Consider the following 21221-nt stretch of genomic DNA (forward strand, 5'->3'; position numbering starts at 1 on the left):
TTTTTAGATTTGATATACTTTTCAAAATTAGTTCTAGTGTCAGGATAAAAGGAAATCAATCCAACCAATTCTCAAGCAAAATTATAATCTCAGACAGATTACTTATGATTAGACGTGCATAACTTTATACTGTATTTAACTTAAGAAATATCTACTGAATTACGTCTATATTTCCGAAACAGTTTCCCAACTTGAATGGAGCAAAATGTAACAGGAATCTACCATTAATATACAAAATATATGTAAGTTTGTGGATTGATTTTTCCGAAAATTAACACCATGTAGTAACAGTTTATAAAGTCTCAAAATGATAAGTATTCACAACATACATGCCATGGGTAGCCTTGGTCTGTTGCGACTTTGTATAATCACCAAGTTTATCCCTGCATCTACGTTCTCGACGCCACCTTGTTGTCGGAAGTTCCTTTGTGGAACAATTCCTCTCATCACCTGCACACAAAACAGTTAAAATATGGATAAACTGTGCAGAATGATAGAATATTACATATTATTTGTGGTTCTCACTTCTCTGGAGATTCAAATCAAGATAAAAATCTACCAGACATGTTCTGTTTTTTACTGCATATTAACCCTCTGAAGCCGACGCCCGTCTAAATCATACTTAAGAAATCAGCCCGTACCGCGAAGAAAACACAAAACTTCACCATTACGAAGCTCAACTCGTTTACACTGAGAACCATACAACACCCATATATACAAAATGAAGCAGGCGGTGCATATAGTTACCATTGGGCTTTGAAGGGTTGAAAGTATAAAAATGGGGCGTGGTGGAAATATGTAAATTCGTTCAATAGCCACTGGGCGTTTCTTCATATAAAGAAGCGAAAACAGGCATTAGCGATCTTCTTGGGTTGTGACGTCTTTTGTACACCGCGTCGCAACCCTGAACACCACAACTGACATCTCGGTGAGAAACCCGGGGTCCAAGATTGCCGACGTACAAAGTTTAAAACGCTCGAAGACCACGACAAATAGCTGGCACAGGACGGAAGCTTGCCACAAGCACATGAACAGACTGTACTACCACCTTGTTTAGGGGCAACAACACAGAAAAACGGCTGGAGGTTCCAATTTGCCTCAGGTAAAACAGAGACCGAGCCGAAATCTCTCAGGTGGGCAGAGCAGTCGGTGGTCGACCTTCAACCGACCTAGGTCCGTGCCAGCTATCACAGCAGGGGGGGGGGGGGGGGGGGAGAGAGAGAGATACTTCGCACTCAAAGTTCTTCGACACTAACGATAACCTCTGAGTTTAGACTTCCGCCCCGATGAAGTCTTCTGGGTTGCATCGCCCTGATGATGGAGGCAACAAGGACCTCTGAAACACTGGTAAACTTCTACCAGATTACGGGGCGCTCAAAACTTGAATCACGTACAAGCTGAACTAACCTGCTTAGTGTCACACACACCTCTGATCATCATCTAATTTCGCGATCTTCTGTGAAAGAACCAATGGAAAAAGTTGGAAACGTGTAAGCCACTATACGAGGTGCGATCGGAAAGTTTCCAGACTTCGCGTATAAAAAGAGCTGAATGATAAAAATGGACAAGAGTCAATGCCGTCAGATAGAAGGATATTGCCATAACGTAGCGATCGCTCATTCATAAAGGACTCCATATCACAGCAATATTTAACATAACGAGCAAAGAACCGAAGTCAGTAGACACATTCGCTCTGGAGGCCGGCATCCTTAAATTCGTTACACGCCTCGAAGTTCTACGGACTGCAGTGAATCGGTGAGGCCCCCCGAAAACTTCCCAGTGCTTCTTCACCTGGGAAGATCTAGCAAATCTTCCGCAGGCTATAAAAGGAAAAAAAAAAACTGGAACTTTAATTTCATTCAGACCCCTAACAGAACTCTACGAATACGACACACATTAAGTCTATGCATTCATAATTAAAACAGGTAGCATTGCTTCTAGTGCCCGCCGGCTTATACAAGCAGATCGGTAAACGGCGAAGCAGTTTAAGTCAGGTGCCTTAACACACGCACTAACACGATTCATTCAACAACAGACGACTTTTAACAAATCCCCCGCCTTATGATTCAGTGGCGAAGTTACATAAGGATTTTTTAACGGGAACTCTCATAAAATTAGTCATCTAATCGTAAAATTTATTATCTGAAATGTAATTCAATTAATTCAATTCAATTAATTTATTTACGTGTTTGCCAACAGCAAGAAGCCAATAACAGGCAAACACTGATAATATATACAATAATAGTGAAATAATAATGGATAATATTACACAAACGGATTAACTAAACTTATACATGTACAGTATTAAATATAACTGCCAAGTACAGGCAAACCCAAAATAGAAACAATATTAACACAGAGCAAAAAATGAAGAAATATAAATAAAAACAAATAATCCACTTAGGGAACACTAATATAATTGTAAAACTTTAAAAAATATAAAAAGACAGATAACGAAGCTAGATCATTTCCCTTGTTGAGAACGTTCGCTCAAGGGAGACAATGTTTATGCTAAATACGTCCAAAAATTTACAGACGTCATTTGCAGCGATGACGCACCTGGCTGAAGGACTATGTAACAAGTGATAAAGTTTTCGTCCAAGTCTAACACAGAGACACGTAAAGGGCATTCGAAAAAAAAAACCCTCATACAGAAGCAGAGTGTAACTTACAGAAAATAATTGAATTAATTAACACGGACTCTGTGTGACATTAAAGACGCAAAATATCTGAGGCTATCCTGAGTAAATGAGCGACTACAAGCTTCCTCAGTGCCAATGATGTCGTAATAAACTTACTCTAAAGCGTTATTATCACAACACTCCAAACAAAAACCACGTCCTTAGAGCAAAGGAAAAAGTTAAGATTGTGGGCGAGCAGTCATTTGGGTTGACATACAAAAGATATTTTTTTTTACCACGGATGCGTGCAATCACAACATAGCATTCGTGGGAAGAGGAGAGATAGAATTTTCAGCAACCGACGTAGCTACAAAGAAAAATCACGATTTTAACTTCGTACTTCCCCGCGGCAGATGCCCTGGGGACGACGGGTTCATACCCTCTTATTTACTTTCACGAAGACCAGCCGTACAACAATAGGACAAGAGCAGCCTCTGGCTACAGCTGAAGCGCCTGTGGTTCTCGCAACTTATTCTTCAGTGCTGTAATTTGGGTTGCAAACTTGCAGGTGTTCAAAGAGAAAAAAGGAAACCCACAATGAAGCAAATCGATAATAGTTTAATCCACATTTCGTAATTCTTTTTTTTCTTTTAGAAATGATGTATTCATATCTGCACGTGATATGAAGATGGATGTCTTCTGGGTTGTTGCGCCGCGTAGCCTGATAGAAATTTACCGACGTTTCAGAGGTACTCGCTAACTCCTTCATCAGGGTGGAACAACCCAGAAGACTTCCATCGTCATATTCGTCGCCGTCTAAAACTGAAATCAGACCTGGAGGGAGATCACCTACACGTAGATACATGGATAATATTAAAATTAATTTTAATGAAACTGGGCGGGGGATTCGTCTGCCTCAGGATACGGCCCATTGACGAGTTCTACAATGAAAGGTGGGGATTTCTTTAAGTAGCCGAACGATAAAGAAATCTGTACCTTGACTTAAGTTAAGTAAGGGACAAAGGTTGTGGGCGGGAAACAACGGGAAAAAGACAGCGGCAATGTCCTATTTCCATTAGAAACAGCTTCCTGGATGAATAGCCGGACTCACGTCAGACATGTTATAACGACTCCTGTGAGACGCCATACCGCAATGCACTAGCAAATGGAGTATCGTAATTTCCATTGCAAAAGACTCTTAGTACAGCGCCGTCATCTGGAAAACCACATTTCATTCAATCTTATCAAACTATATTATCATATTTATTTACTTCGATTAATTTATCCTTCAAGGATTAACATGATACCAGCGATTTTTAAAAATTTATACCACATACAAAGGCAAACGCGGGCTTTGCCCAGGTCATCAGACGCCAGTGCACAGTTATAATCTGCGAATGAACGACCCTTACAGCGTGTGCCAACAATTATCTGACGCATAATTACATTTCCATTATCACGTTCCACTTGTGGAGATACGACAGGCGCTCATCTCAAGTGAAACAATGACCAAGCACTCCAACTATTCAGCATTTTTTCAGACTGAAATCAACCAAACAACGTAGAGGTTAACAGACTTACTAACCAACCAGCCAAACGACAGAGAAACCAATGCTAATAGCAGAACACAAAGGCCCGCCACTGGACACGATCCGGAGGTACAGAAATCCACCTCCGATGCTGACATCGTAACTCCCAAAAAGTCTTCGGGCTTACAAATACAGGGTGAGTCACAGAAGACAGCCATCTTTGTACTCACAGAAGTCACAAAACACCAGATCCTAGGAACTCGGCACCCAGGAAAGTTAAAAATGATTCTTGAACTCTTCAGAAAAAGGGTACGAGCCACGGCACGAAGGCGTATTGGGGAGCGGAGGTAATGCTTCACACATTGACCTCGACACTAGATGACGTGGACAGTCAGCTACACGCTCCGACCGCGTTACTTCCAGGACATGGAGCTCCGGCACCAACCGAATAGTAGACTGGGCAGGACTCACAGCCTGCCTGAAAGTGGGGGGAATAGGGAAAATCTTACCCGTGCCGGGAATCGAACCCCAGTTGCACAGCACGTGGTCAGTTACTTAGAGCTACCCCACAAACGAATAAATAAAACCAGATATCATCGTACTTCTAAAACGCAATTCCGGTTGGATTCGAACTTTAGGGCAAAGTCAAATTTCCCACTTTCAACACCGACAGCAGCGAACGCCGTACCTAAGTCAGCTCAGACACAATTAATCCTTCAAGCTGTGAACGGATGCAAATAAAACAACAAATGAAATGACGAGACCCCTACCTGGTTTATCAACTGTGACCCACGGTTGCCACACCCTGGGTGCCGGTTGCGTTGGCATTCTGACAACCAATGTATCCATGACGCTACCGAATTATTCTTTCAAATAAGAACAGCTTGAGAAACTCGGTCAGCAAACTTCTTCCAGTCTCGTTGCGTCTACGTCGTGCGTTCGTCTTCAGAAGGCAAAACTATTGTTCACAGCTACAGAGATCTCTTCTGACGGCTTACGTGTTGCTGTGTTTATCTTCCACGACCACAAATATTATTCTTTTCGTTTCATTCGGACATATAAAACCAGTTCTTAACACAATACAGATCTGGCCATACTCATGGCTTCTCTTCACATACTGACTTTAACTTGCAAGTTGAATCTTAAACGCGAAACTTACTTTAGACACAAACGCAAAGCAAATCTTCACTCACGGTAAAACTTCAGAGCAACGAAACTACAGGAATCAAAATCGGATCACTGTAACAAGTCCGCTAGAGTTCTCGTGTTTACGATCTAACAGAATCATGCATCGACTAAAGTTGGAAAATATTCTTCCCTCGAGTCTCCTTCATTCACGATTTGGCTGGGTTGGCTTAGCCGCAGTCCTGCCCGGAGGCACTTCGGTCGGGGCTCATTTCAAACACGAACCTGAACAAAAAATAAACTACACCTTAGGCAGTTCACCTCGGCGTCTTCCAGACTGATCTGTAGTAGCAAGCGCGTAAAAAGACGAGGCCTCAGGTAAGAAATTGAAACGTGGAAATACGATCGGCCAGCACAAAACGTATAACAACCACTGACTGTCTTATTTTTCACGTTAACGCACATCAACAAACCATCCAGTTTCGTATCTTAAATGCTCGAAAGTAATCAGTAAACAGAGCCCTATGTAAACTCCGACCTTCCGGGAAAATGAAGATTTGTTTTCAATCAGTTTCCTTTCGCCTGTCACGAACAATAAAGCCTCCCAATGAATGAAACTATCGAATGCTATGGCTCTGGACTAAGGTTTCTTCAGAAGGCATCCAAGCTGATCAGACAGGCCACTCCCGACACCTAGAGGATGCTTGGCGGTAGATAATCTCTACCTCTCCCCTCCCCCCACATACATACTCCGCCCGCCCCTTCTCATAACCCACAACCACCCTCAAAAGTGAGCACATTTTTTTCTCTAAAGAATCTTGTAACAAAAACGTCAGGTTTCGTAATTAAAATAACAAAGCACAAATCAACTCCACAGCTCTGAGAGTCTGGATGACGATTCGATTAACTTTTAAACAAGTAAAAAACTGTTCGCAAGGCGCAATGATTTTGGTGCGTTCGTCACAATTTGATGATATCTGGCTTCTGGGAATGGACCGGGAATTTCCCCCCCCCCCCACACACACACACGTAAGAAAGCGCTTTGTAGGTGTTCACGCGGACTGAATGTTATTGCTGACAAATCTTAACCAGAACTGGAACGTGCTGACAAATCTTATTAAAACTCCCCATTATAATAACATTTCGTGAGAATCCGTTCGCTCGCTTCTAACACACGGACGAGGGCCAGCTTTACGTCCAGAGCGCTTTGCCCCCCGGGGACAACGCTCCCGATTCTCACCGGACAGGAGGCGAAAACAGAAATCACTGCCCCCGTCAGACGCGGGTCCTCCGAACCGAGCAAGGGCCGATTTTCCACTGCCACGCGGCGACTTGGTGATGGGGAAATTGTGAAAACGTGACACGATGATGTTTAAACGCACAGGGGATTTTCACCTGAGGTCCACAGACGTAGTCGCCAACTGCATGCTTGCTGAATGAACATGATAACAGAGGTGACTACTAAGTCCTTTGTTGACGTAATCACTTTCACCTCTTTAACTTAATAAACCCAAAAAGTTTAAAAATCGCGGTCTGCTTGAGTATGGTTGAACACCAACCCTCCATGAAGAGTGTGGCTTGACGTTCCGACCGCTTTTAGTTTTGTCCAACGAATTACCTGTTCCCGTAAGCAACAAACAAAGAATTTAATTCCGAGAGACTACAGAGAACAGATTGAACAATGCAGGCGAGTTACACAAATAGACTGTCGTCTGGTAATCAACATCGCCGAACAAGATTAACTCTCCACAAATAGAAACTGATAACTCACAAACCGTGGACTGTCCGACCTTGAGACTCGCAGACCTTAACCCTCTGAAGAACTAAGCTAATCTGAACAATGTTTAAAATTTAAGTTCTTACCTCAGAGGACGCACAAAGATTAATTATCTAACGCTGTTTGGAGAAATAATCTCTGTTTATTCTGAAAATCACATGAAATCAATCCATAACAAATTGCGTGGGCATTACGTAAGTGACTCTGAGGTGGTGCATGATATTATCTGTTGTCTGTCTGTCTGTCAGCAGAATTTATCCTACGGGAAACCTGGGCAACCCGCATGACCAGAGGTCGGAACAATGTTGTGCAGCAAGAATGACCTGGAGTGCAACAATATCATCGAAAACACAAGTGCATAAATGGCCCAAGGCATTGGATGACGTAAGAGCAAGAACGACCTAAGGTATAAACACTTATTTCAGAACACGTTAGTGAAACAATGACCTATGCGATTCGGCTTGAAAAACACTTCTGGAACGATAATTCACTCCGAGGAGTACACTTTCCAATCATGTCTTCTGTAGTGTAGGTACAGACCATACGATGGAACCCGAAAGAACACTGTAGTCTTCATTGGTACGTAAGATCCACTTCAATCTTAACTCTCCTGTTCCTTTCAAGTTTTGTGACTAAGATTTTGTATGAGATTGTTTATACACGTGAGTAAGGTCCAGTACACGTTACAACGTTAAGCAACAGAGACAAATTAGTTATTTACAAGACACTTAGTCCGTACCCCCATTCCAAAGACGACCACAAGAAGTGTCTCTTGTCAATTACACACGGCTGGATTAAAAATGCCAACACTGCATCAAGAACAATGGCACGTTAAGCCCACATGCCCGATACGTGATACCGAAACATCTCTACATTCTGTCGACGAATGAATTATCCCTTCATTTAGAGTAATTTACCCAATTCTGCTGAATATTCAAACACGAATCCACGCCAACAGGACAACAGTGGTTTAAGTACTAGGGCATAATTCTTTCGTAAAATCTATGTAATCATCATATTTTATCCTTCGACTAATCTTCAAACGCAAGCTATTTCATTAAACTTCGTTGCATTTTATCACCTTCCAGTCAAAGTTGGGTTAAAAACGAAGCAGTTTATATCCCGAAGTTACACGCGGCATGCACTGGACGATGTGACGTCACAAGCATTCAAAACACTTATCACTTCCATGAAAGGAAGTGGTATTAATCCCAGCGTCTTCAGTGCAATGCACGCAGTAACGACAAACACAATCAGCCAATTTGTTTTAAATGCAGTTGTTTATGTCTGTCACATTCAGCCACTGAACTGGGGCACTGTCAATGCGGTTCAGATACTCAGTGGCTAGCAGTTATTACCACAGTCCATGGCACATTCAATAAACAGACCGGATTTATCCCCCACTGCACGAAGACCCGTTTAAATATGATTTTATTTAATCGAATTCCTTGGAATTAACTTTCAGGTAGCACCCAACCCAGAGGTTGTTGGAAGATCCATCAACTCCATCTCTCCGCCTACAAAATATAAATGTGCGAAAAGCGTATCCATTACATATTCATCCTGAAGATGACACCTCAAATGTTTGCCGAAACGTTAGATAATTTTCAAAAATCAAGGCGGCTCATCCCCTAAAGCCCAGACTTCGCATTAAAATTCAACCGCAAAAATCTAAGAAGAATTCTTTCTCGCACTTGCGGTTCCCAGTACTGTCTTCTTGCGACACCAACAACGCCCCGGAGTCTCCAGATGAATAACTCACGAGGTAGTTTGTACGTATCCACACGAAACACTGATACCGGCAGAATACAAGGCAAAGAATCGTGGAGGAATTTCTGTACGTACCCTAAAAGGAGAAGCTCAGGCGGTTAGCATGCAGCAAACCGTTGGGGTCGCATCCCCTATAAGGGCAACAGCTGGTGTATGCAACCCACCCACCATTGTCTCCGCGGCATAATGTTTAATGACGCTGCGTCTCCACGCGTCGTTCTGCATGCAAGTACCATCTCATGTGACTGTAAGGGCTGACGAGATGAGTTCGTGGTTATGACCTGGGTGAAATATGACTGAAACAACTGCAGTAAACAGACGTTACCTTGCCTTCGAATTAACTCCACGGAGAACAATCATTCTTAAACAAGCGGACAGCAATTCCGCTGACCAATAAATTGACCGCCTCCAATGGAACACGAAGGTTAATTCCGTGGACAAAAGCGACACCACTGGACCCACCAGACTGCTCTGAGTTTTAAATTTAATGACGTCCAGCAGAAGACACAAGCGTCTTTGGATTGGATTACTTCGATTTATATTAAAGTTGATATCAGGACAGGAGAATGGACAACTTTTAAAACGCTGTCACTTAGGGAATTTTCCGGCAGTGAAATCCATTCCGAATCCTCATATAATAAAACTAATTTTAATATTATCCTCCCATGTACGTGTACACTCAGGTTTTCTCACCAAGTTCTGCGACTAAAATCCCGTATGCTACATGTACTGCCCATCTCGTACATTTCAATTTGACCGCGTTAATAATAACTTACATCTAGCGAAATAGATCTCTCCATCTTCCTGTTACTTCAAATACTTTACGTTAATACATAAAAGGAGGCGCACGACTTTCGTTCTTGAACAAACTGTTCTGTTCTACGTCACATTTCGTGATTTCCCCTCTGGAAACCCCCCCCCCCCCCACCTCCAATCACGTTCCAGTCATGTCCACTAAATATGTGTAAAGACTGCAGAAAAACTCCGATCAATCAACACAAGTGCATGTAGTGCGGGTCACATGCGATCCCGTCAGGCGTAACAAGTGCAATCAGCACCCGGGCCTAATCCAATCACACGGCTTGTGGACGGCAACGTCAAAGCTAGACGTCGATCGCCCATGCACTGCGCATGCTCGAAAGCATTTACACTCGAAAATAACTTCGCCTTGCAAGCCGATTTTAAAAGAAGAACGTTATAATTTTTCGAAATCGCCAATCGTATGCGCGAGATCTGAGATTCTCACGGCGATGAAGATGGAGGCAGTATGTTTCTCCGATAAAAATTACGTAAGCAGCAGAGAGCGAGAAATTCGATCAGCGATTAGGCCTTACGACTTCTGACCACTCACCCCATCTAGTGTCGAGGTCAAGAACGAACAGTACATATACCACCTCTCCCCCCGAGGGTCTCCATGGCAGCTTTACTTTAATAATACATTAAAAGCCATTCAGATTTTTAGTGTGCACGCGTGCAAACGACTTTGCAGTGCCACAACGCATTTCAGTTGCGCAGGAATCCGAACTTTTTGACGTCAAAAGAGAAAAAAAACTTCATTCCAAAACGACGAATCACAAGAATGCACGTGGCAGTGAAGTATCTGGGTCATTGAAGGAGCAGAACAAGTTCAGACATCTCGTCTATGTCGGAACAATATGTCGCTGCATTTTCTCTCTCTCAAAACGAACCTTCGGCATTTCTAACAAACGCATTTCAGGCCTACAGTCTAGCGCCATAGACACATCGGTTCCCACTGCCGACAATTCTCTGCATGTACCAACATCAAACAGAATCTCCTGAAAACAAACGAGTGCCTCGGATCTCCTCTCCAAAATTATCTCGTACATTTTCAGTAACAGTTAAAAGGTAAGGCTTCTCAGTCATGAATCAACTGCAATGTGGAAATAAAGATAAGATTAAATATCTTTGAAACTAGCACAAAACGTGTGGGGATCCACACCAACTTGCGGGCCCCGGTTAAGAACCACTAATTTACTGGACAATCATTAGTGTAAGAATGCACTGACACTAATTTCCGCAACGAAACTTCGAATCTGGAGGTCGATATGGCGTTACATTCTGAGAAAACGCGAGAAGATACGATTCCAACAATTAGGGTCTATCTACAGGAACGTAAAGATACCGACACGAGCCCTTGGCGATTTTTCAAGAAATATTATTCAACGTTTTTCAATGGAACTGTTTATATTGACTCCGAGCTCGTCCGTTCCTCGAACGAGTCTCGCCCAACTTACGTCTCCAACGATATTTTTCCTAAACAGTTCCATCGAAAAACGTTTAAATAATATTTTCTGAAAAATCGGCAAGGGCTCGTGTCGTTATCTTTACGTTCCTATATAAATAGACCCTATATCGACTCCGAGCTCGTCCGTTCCTCGAACGAGTCTCGCCCAACTTACGTCTCCAACGATATTTTTAATAAACAGTTCCATCGAAAAACGTTTAAATAATATTTTCTGAAAAATCGGCAAGGGCTCGTGTCGTTATCTTTACGTTCCTGTAAATAGACCCTTAACTGTACAGAGCGTGCAACGTGACGTTTGCAAACTGGAATCAATGCAGCTACAATTTATACAAAAAAGGGGGCAGAACATGAAGACTTGAATATGATTTTTTTTAGCTATCTGCACTACAGCAGCCAAGAAACGACCTTCTTCAATGAGGATTTTAAGGTCTCGGCCGATTTATCAAAACTAGGTAGAAATATTACCCCTTTTAAGGAGAATAGGTCACTGAAGGGTTTGAAGTTCGCTTCAGTAATTCGACAATTAACAGAACAGCGCCTGAAACATGTTACGCAAAACAACATGAGTCACGAAAACCGCAATTCGCATGAAATGTTGCTGGAAAGTCTAATCATACTTAAATGCGGCACGGTTGCCAGGTTGGCTGTTCACGGAGCGAACACCGCTGTCAACGTCCCGGAAACCGCAAACGTGTAATTTTGTCGTAGTTTCAACCGGGCACAGAAACGACACGGCGTGTAATTAGGCTACACTTTGCACACGCCAAAAGCGAAGTTCTTATGACTCAGCAGCACATGACCAGATCGAAAGGCACAGGACGTTTCAGCTTAAATATTTACGAGGATATATGGACGTACGAACGATGAAGAGACGAGGATCTGCATAAAGGGCGAGGAATTTGTTGAAGAAGAAATATGCTCCGTGGAGTTACAGTCTACCTAATTTATTTATTTATTTAGTGTTCTGTCTGACGACAGGTCCATATGAACAGGATCCTTCCATCCTTTTCTCGGACTGGGACCTGTTCATATACGTTCTTGGCAGATGATCCAGAAGTGGTTTGCCATTGCCTTCTTCTGTGTGTGAATGGAGTAATTGTTGGGATGCCACGGAGGAAAACTCCGTGTTGCCTAGACCACGGCCTTGCCCAACACAAGTTATAAATTCGAACCCGAGACCCCAGGATTACAAGGCCAGCATTCTAACCGCTAGACCACCTCATCTTATTATTATTTAGTGTTCTGTCTGACGACAGGTCCATATGAACAGGATCCTTCCATCCTTTTCTCGGACTGGGACCTGTTCATATACGTTCTTGGCAGATGATCCAGAAGTGGTTTGCCATTGCCTTCTAACACCGTGGCGGTTTGTACCTAATATGAAGGAAATATTTTGGCATTAATTATAACAGAGACTTCGCAGATCCCCCCCCCCCCCCCCACCGAATCTGTTGATAAGAAAGGTTCGACGGACATCAACACCTCCCTGATGAAAGAGGCAGCAAGGACCTCTGAAACCTTTTGCCTAATGCGACATGGCGAAGACCGTGTGTGAAAAGGCTGTCAGAATTGCTGGAAATAAAACATCTGAATAAAGAAAAATAACGAAGCGCTTCCTGTACACAAAATATCTTCACAATTTAACGCATTTTCGGATGTCACGTGTTTCGGTCACCTACAACGTACGACAAGAGGATGGGTTATATTTATCGGAGTTTTCCATCGAATCTGCGCAATCTCTGGGTATGGGTGCACGGGTTACACAATGCAGCCAGTTGCCATATAACAGTCCCAGCGTAAGTGTACTAAGTGACAAACAAAACCAGTGGGCCACCACATGGTTTCAGGGGCGCCGCGAACTTTTACAAGGAATTGCACATTAGCACGTTACAGTTATCAAGAGACAATACATCCGCATGTTTCAACTCGAGAATCGCTCAACGGATTTGGATGAAATTTGGTGTACACTTTGTGCCACTGGAGAGTGTGCTGTAAAATGGTACTCGACCCCTCTCCCCCCTTGGTGGTTGTTCACCTGATACAGCTTCCTCGCAACTCTTCCTTGGGTGAGTAACATTTTACAGCACACTCGAATGGCACAATGTCTATAACAAATTTCATCCAAATCCGTTCAACAGCTCGTGTTGAAACATGTGGACAGACATGACCAACACCATTTATTATTTATTTAGTGTTCTGTCTGACGACAGGTCCATATGAACAGGATCCTTCCATCCTTTTCTCGGACTGGGACCTGTTCATATACGTTCTTGGCAGATGATCCAGAAGTGGTTTGCCATTGCCTTCTTCTGTGTGTGAATGGAGTAATTGTTGGGATGCCACGGAGGAAAACTCCGTGTTGCCTAGACCACGGCCTTGCCCAACACAAGTTATAAATTCGAACCCGAGACCCCAGGATTACAAGGCCAGCATTCTAACCGCTAGACCACCTCATCTTATTATTATTTAGTGTTCTGTCTGACGACAGGTCCATATGAACAGGATCCTTCCATCCTTTTCTCGGACTGGGACCTGTTCATATACGTTCTTGGCAGAGGATCCAGAAGTGGTTTGCCATTGCCTTCTTCTGTGTGTGAATTGATGCCACGGAGAAACCGGGGAAGCCCCCGGAGGAAAACTCCGTGTTGCCTAGACCACGGCCTTGCCCAACACAAGTTATAAATTCGGGCACCGCCGGGAATCGCTGCAGGAAGAATGTCCGGGGTTCAATCCTTCTCTTTGCCACGTAAACATGAACACCTAAGTTTTCTTCGGGGACAAGGCGGCCTGGGCGTGAAGCTAACCACACGCCCATCTCGTGCCGAGGTTAAGAATAAATGGAGCTATACCTCCACTCACCCAACCTCTGCCTTGCGTGGATCGTATTTTATTTCCCACGAAATAAGTGGGCCCCAAAATTAACATACCAGAACTGCCTTAGCAATCCTGATAAGGGCACAGTGAAATATCGTCAAAACAGTCGATCAAATGACCAAAGACAAATGCCGAGTAATTTCACTGCGAAACGTAGATCCACAAGCTCGTCATAACCGCGGGTATGCGGACGAGCGCTGGGCGCGGATCAAATAACTTACGTCGTTGATGCTTTAACGTCGAGACGTGGCTGACGCGTATTTTAGCTAAGAAGAAAGTTATTTCAACTATTTCTTTATCGCACGGAGGCCCGGACAAACACTCGCATATTTCTAGGTATTAAGCTTTGTCTAGCACTCAACGCCATGGCATTCCTACGGACATTCGAGGAGGACATACAGGGAGACGAAAATAAAACGGGAACTACTTTCAGCGGTGGAAATTCTGTGCTATTTTCTTTTCGTTGTCAATGAAACTTTAATTTTGTACTGTGGAAACGCATTCATACTTTGAGACGGAGTCAAAATTCCAGCGAACTCGCGGTGCACGTACTTAGATAAATGGTACATATCAAATTTGATTCGGGTGGCAACTCACAACTAAAATTTGTCACCCGTCATTCATGAAGGAACAATCTCGTGTAACTTTGACTTCATAAGTAGATGTCTGGTAGGTGAGAAGAGAGACGGACATAGTTAAAATACCTTCACCAAAACGGTCCTGGCCTGGCAAAACGCCACATTCTTACGAATGTGGCGGCGAAACTCGAGTAAAGCAGAACATTATTAGCATGTCACGAATTTAAACTAAGCTGCAGATATGAACACGTCCACGTATCGTTAAGGCACAAACTGCGAACAACGGGAGGGTGGCTTTCGGTTAATTTGGTAACACTGGGAATAAGAGCGGTGGTCGTTGAGCTCTCACGTTCTCAAGGCGGCGAAAATGTCGATGCCGGACTTCTAGGCTGTAAACTCGTGTGGACATGTGGGTAGATACCAACGTTTCGGAGGAACATGCCTTCTCATTCAGGGTTTAAGACGGACGCAGCAAGTCCCTCCGAAACGCTGGTACCTACCTACAAGTGCATATTGTGCTAGAACTGGATCCACCGATTATGGCCGCTGACCTTGTAGGGAGAGCCCAGTATGCGGACCACTCAGTGAAGGAAGGAAGGAGTTTCAGTCGGTCAGTACAGTCTGTGTCAGTGCAGCAGTGTGGAAGCCTGATATTTGTTTTCTTGTGGCTGTGTTAAAAACATGACACGCCTGGCCACGCTTGAGTACGCGTGGTCACTAAGTCACGCTTACGATATGTTACGCAAGGTTCAGTTAATTTTGGCTACATTACAATACGTTCGATTAAGTTTCGACATGCTGGGTTAGGTTAGAAATGTTCGCTTAGGTTGGGTAAGGTTAGGTTGGGTTGGGTTAGGTTAGGTTTATTTAGTGTATTTTCTAAGGTTAGCTAACGTTTTGAAAATGTTTGTGACGTTTCGACACTTATGACCACAACTCGCCACGCCGTGGCAGTACGTAACGCCTAGTCACGTTTTGTCATTATTTTCAAATATTCGTCGTATTTTAACACCTAAGGTGACCTCTCGTCACGCTTTACAGCAGATCACACCTAGTCACGCTTGGTCACGTTTAGTCACGCTTTGTAAAACTTCGTCACTTTTCGACAAATATGGTGATCCCATATCACGAGGCCAGAGCAGATCACGTCTGATGACGCTTTGTCACGCATGGTCACTAAGTCACGCTTACGTTATGTTACGTACGGCTCGGTTAATTTTTGGCTACACTGCAATACGTTAGATTAAGATACGGCATGCTGTTATGTTAGTTTGGCAGATTACATAACGTTTTGAAAATATTCGTCACGTTTCTGCACTTATGGCCACATCTCGTCACGCCGTTACAGTACGTCACGCTTGGTCACGCTTTTAAAATCTTAGTGATTGTTTTAACACGTAAGGTGTCCTCTCGTCACACTTTAAAAGGAGGCCAGCCTTGTGTCGCTGCCACTAATATACATAATATATTTAATTGAAGATAATGGAGTGGACAGCAGCGGTTGTGATGAATCGAGTGATATGTCAGAAAGCGATGGTCTGCGAGGAGTGGAAGAATTGGGAGAGGACCGAAAGTTGTGAAGAAGACAGAATTATCTAATACTCGCTGCAGTTTTAATTTTCTAGTGATTTGTAGTGTAGTGTAATCGACTTTCCAGTATTACATACCGTGGTGATATTTTATTTGTAGTGTACTGTACGCGGCCTGCTGCCATCCTTTCCAGCAAACTTCTGGTAAGTGACTCGCTCCGAGGTTCCAATTCACAAAGTTCAGCGGCCAAAAACGCTGGAACGCAGTATACAACCCAGAGCCTACAATGACGTCGTTGATTCATTACGTGTAACTATATTATTCTTCAGCGCACAGTCAAGGTTGGAGATTTGCTTTTTTGGCAATGACGTGACGATGGAGGCATGAACTATACGGAAAACGGGTCAGACACCCCCCCCCTTCTCCAAAAGCATAGGCGCCAAGAATTCTTCCAGCAGAACTCACCTACAATATTATTCGTCATATGTTATCACTGGCAAAAGTTAAGCAGTTCCTCAACCAAACTTGTGATGGAGTATTCCCTTTTATTATAAATCGACATTGTTAAAAACTCACTTAATTTTTAATTACAATGTGGCTACATGTTTCGACATATGTATGTCATCTTCAGGACAATGTTTACCCTAATTGCTAAATGGGTCATAAACCAATCACGCACATGTCAGCGTGCGAACGAATGGATGGACAAGCGGACGCATGTGCGTACTTCCAGCACCAAGGACTCGTGAGACGCTGGAATTGGAATGCAGACCAGTTTCCATGTTCAACTGCTCAGATATTTCAACTCCCGCCGCAAAAAGGCGACAATTCAATGAGTAACATTTTGACTAACTCCTCACAGCGGAGTTCCTCTTGAGAAGCCACTGGTTGTCCAGATAGTCAAGAAATTCCCCACCTTTTACAAAACCCAAAAGTGTCCGACATTGGTCCCAATACTTTAGCCACTCTTTTCCCAGTGAATCCAGTCCACAACCTCACATCCTACTTCTTGAAGATCCATTATTCGTCCATCTACGCCTACGTCTTCCAACGGGGTATTTTCCCTTCAGATTTTCCTACTACAATTATGATATGCATTTCTCATTCATCCCATGAATGCTAATTCCCCATAAAACTCAATCCCTAAAAAATTTGACCACTAAAACAAAGCTTGGCGATGGGTTACTTGCAATTATGAAATTTTCCCCTGCATTCAGGTGCATTTAGAATACACACATCTGGAATCGTTAGAGTGGATCATGAACCAGGGTTTCTTCAGTCAATAAAATTTCGTGAGACGCGATCACGGCATCACGAAGATCAGCAAAAGAGTTTTCCCGATTCATTTCAGTCATGAACAGAAGGAACTTTGGACACTAGACAGAACAACGAAAAGTCACTGCGCACACTGAGTTCGTTAATTTATATTTCCCTGCGTTAAACGAAAATGTATTCTAAAACGGAAAAGATGTCTGACTAGATTCTGTTATACGCAGACAGTATCAGCCGACGATCAAAACGTCGTGGCATTCCACGAAATGAAATTTGGCGGTCAAACGCGATTCGATACACAGAGAATCTGCCAAGGATAGCAACTGGGCTTTCTCTCTTGCCACAAGCACATGAACACGGACGTCTACAAACCACGCACCCAAGCCACTTTCGTCCCCACAACTTGTTCAAACACGAAAAAACAAAAAAGTAAATTCAGATAAAAGTCTCACTGGAGGAGTGAGAGAAACGCTAATCTTTCCAGACTTACCTCTGTTTACTTATGATCTTACATTTTTGAAATTCCTCTACTGTCAGCTGAGTCCTTAATCTATTACATCCTAATTCTACCTTAAATGCGATATGGGTTCTGTACTTTCTCGCGTCAAAGTAAAGTAAGTTTGTCCCACTATACGCCATGTAGGCACTTGGGGGGAGTGGAGGTATAGCTCCTCTCTTCCTTGACCTCGGCACTAGATGGGGGGGGGGGGTGAGTGGTCAGCATCACGCCCCGGCCGGCTTTACCCCCGGGAAAGGACCCCGGTACCCATTGTCGAGGAGGCTGGGTGGGCCCCAGAGCCGGTCTGGACGCAGAGGCTAGAGGAGAAATCCTCTGCTCCCGTCGGGGATCGAACCCCTCAAACTGTTTCCAATGTTCAAATCGAATTCCTTCCTAAAAGCGTGGCACACTTCCATCTAATGCCAAAGTCTGAGAATGGCGAATGGTCAGTACACATCCTCGTGAGAAGAAAGAAAGAAAAACCCTCTCTGGTACAGGTAAGGCCCGAAGGTTAAACACCAACGCCCACGACTGGACACGATCCTGAGCCCGTTTTGTTCGCCTTCATTCCCCTCACACCCTTCGAAGTGGACTCGCAACTGAGAGTCTATTTACATTCTCGGCCACAAACCCAGACATCGCAGATCGTAAACTCCTAGACACACGCTTAAGACGCGAAGTTAATCGTCACACACACACACACAAGAGTCTGCCACTCCCAGGACTTCTGAAGGGCCACGTCGTCAACTCCTAACCTCTGACGACGACAGATACAGAAGGATGAAGAAGACCATCTTCGGTACCACGTCGTGTGACCCGGATACAAATAGAAGAACTTTTTCTGGAAAGATTACTGCGATGATAATGTAGGAAGTAACCGCCTCTGAAACGTCGGTCTATTTCTACCAGATAACACGGCGTAGCTCCTCAGAAAACAGGCTGCCTTAAGAACCTGATACCTCGCCTCTTCGATTTAAACACAGGCCAGATCGGAAAATCAACTCGTCTGTCGAGAGGGATCGATTACAAATCGGCTAACGCTGTTTACGAAAACCCACAAATACACTTGGGGGTCGGGGGGGAACGCAGAGTTACTGAACGTTAAAGTAGGTGAAAGGTTTCAGTCAACAGCGGCTGGCGTTAACAATGCCGAACGTTTCGTATTCACAGCGACGATAAATAAAAGAGGAGAGATGCAAGAAATGAGATGAGTAGTGGCGTGGAGAAAGCTGGTGGGACCTGGAATGCAGTCTTTTTAAACTGGACGTGATGTGCCCACCTACAAACGGAATTGCTGTGGCAGGCCACGCTCCTTCAGTGCCACGAATTACTACTCCTAAAACAACCACGAAGCAAATTCCTCTTTAGACTGCAATCATTTCTAACGGCTCGCAAATGTTTCGAAAACCAACAACGAGCAACTTTGCTTTATACACTCGACTCTCTATGTTGATGCTATCACAGCCTACAGTCTCGTACGCAGATACCAACGTTTCGAAGATATAAACTACATCCATCTTCAGGTCTCGCTTTTTTAAGTTTAGAATTTTTTTGGTTAATGCAGAGTTAATTCTTCTGGTTCAATTGCCTGACTCTGCGTATTTCCATTCGGGTTTAAGTTATGGCGAAGACTGTACTATGCTGTGCGTACTTGAGGTAGGAGGTTTTACCTGGCTGACTGACCGGCCAGCGGGCTATGCCATCGTCATCCAAGAGAGAGCCAACTAGCAGTTCCATGAACACAGGAATGCAGGAGCAAAATACGACCACGACGAAAAGCGAGCAAAGAGAGAGATCCACCACGGCATGGCAACCCAACTGCCGCACCAGCTCACACAGACCGACGTTGGTCTTCAGGACAGTAACGCCGAACGTTTCGAATGAGCACACTGCCTCCACCTTCATGACTGAAACCCACACGGTGTTACTACCCCCAACACCACAGCCCTGAAGATGGAGGCAGTATTTTCCTACGAAACGTTGGTATCTACCTGCAAGGCCACAAATTGTTATTACCTAGAAGACTTTGTCGACATGTCACCTCATACATGGGATGGCTTCTATTAATATGGTCACAAGTTCGACATAAACCATAACTTTCCTTTTTTAACCATCTCTACGGAGCTCAGTCCTTCTCTGAGAAGCTCTAGTAAAAAAATCTTCAACGTACTAGGAAACCCGAAAGTCCATTTTCGTGTTCACAAGAATTAGCTCGTCACTCGATCCTATCCTGAGCCAGATGAATCCAGTTCCAGTCCACAACCTCACACCCCAGTTACTTCAGATTGGCTTAATTTCCACCCTCCAACCCTTCATATTCCATATACACAAAAGTTCCATCAGTTTAATGATTCACCTTTGGTAAATCTGAAGGCGAAAACAAATTCTACTATAATAAAAGGAACGTTTATTATTTCAGTCTATACACAAACTTAGTTTTTAAAATGTTGTTGTTAAAATTAAAATTTAGCGCTTTTCATCGTTATTTCGATGTTACATTTCAGCGCATTATTATTTTTTTTACGACATGTTTCGATGCTATTGCATCATCCTCAGGTTTTTTATTATTATTTTCATCTTTAAAACTAATACATATTTATTAATGCAACCTTTTGTTTCACAGACGCAGACACACCACACATCACAACTCTTGGTATGTTTCTTATATTCCTATAAATTTTACAAATATATTTTCTACGACAATCTCCAAACTCACTTTCATATTAATAATTAATAATTCAAATGTTAATTAATTGTTTCACAGAATAATGAACAACTGACCAAAATATGCAAAATACTACGAAGATCAAAAGGAAGAAATCTACAAAACAAATAAATCAATAAAAGGTTGCATTAATAAATATGTATTAGTTTTAAAGATGAAAATAATAATAAAAAACCCGAGGATGATGCAATAGCATCGAAACATGTCGTAAAAAAATAATAATGCGCTGAAATGTAACATCGAAATAACGATGAAAAGCGCTAAATTTTAATTTTAAAAACTAAGTTTGTGTATAGACTGAAATAATAAATATATACTGAATTTTAACACAAACATGACGCATCTAAACTATAAAAGGAACGTTGTTAATGCTACGGACATATTTTAAAAATACGACAAAACATATGTTTTATGATGTCTACAAAAATGGAATTAAACTGATTACATTAGCTGCTAATGCATATTAATTAATTTCTATTACTCAGCGCTGTAACTTCAACCATGATGGGTTTCAAAGTTGCATTTACCACGAGGTACACCAATAGATCGAAATTCTGACTGTACAACCTTCAAAACAATTTCATAATAATATGAAACAGTGTGAAATCAATATAATAAGAAACAACTCGATACATAAAATCTATAAACATCGCAT

The 21221-nt window shown here is 43.0% G+C and overlaps 1 protein-coding gene across 2 annotated transcripts in view; it reads right to left on the reverse strand.

The window, feature by feature from the left end:
* Positions 1-21221, reverse strand: part of LOC110827000 (Tondu-domain-containing Growth Inhibitor) — a 33595-nt gene that overhangs the window by 6746 nt on the left and 5628 nt on the right. The window contains exons 1-2 of one of the 2 annotated variants that reach the window (XM_022058197.2): positions 4921-5867; positions 330-450 (exon numbers count right to left, since the gene is read on the reverse strand). In XM_022058197.2, coding sequence (XP_021913889.1) covers positions 330-450; positions 4921-4999 — 200 coding nt within the window. In that variant the 5' untranslated portion in view covers positions 5000-5867. Of the gene's footprint in view, positions 1-329; positions 451-4920; positions 5868-21221 lie in introns of those variants that run through there. The other variant, XM_022058196.2, reaches the window with a different exon arrangement.

This window comes from Zootermopsis nevadensis, unplaced genomic scaffold (assembly GCF_977971745.1).
Source record: "Zootermopsis nevadensis isolate Lab colony 2312 unplaced genomic scaffold, Znev_1.0 Znev_ptg000002l, whole genome shotgun sequence".
Classification (NCBI taxonomy): Eukaryota; Metazoa; Arthropoda; class Insecta; order Blattodea; family Termopsidae; genus Zootermopsis; species Zootermopsis nevadensis.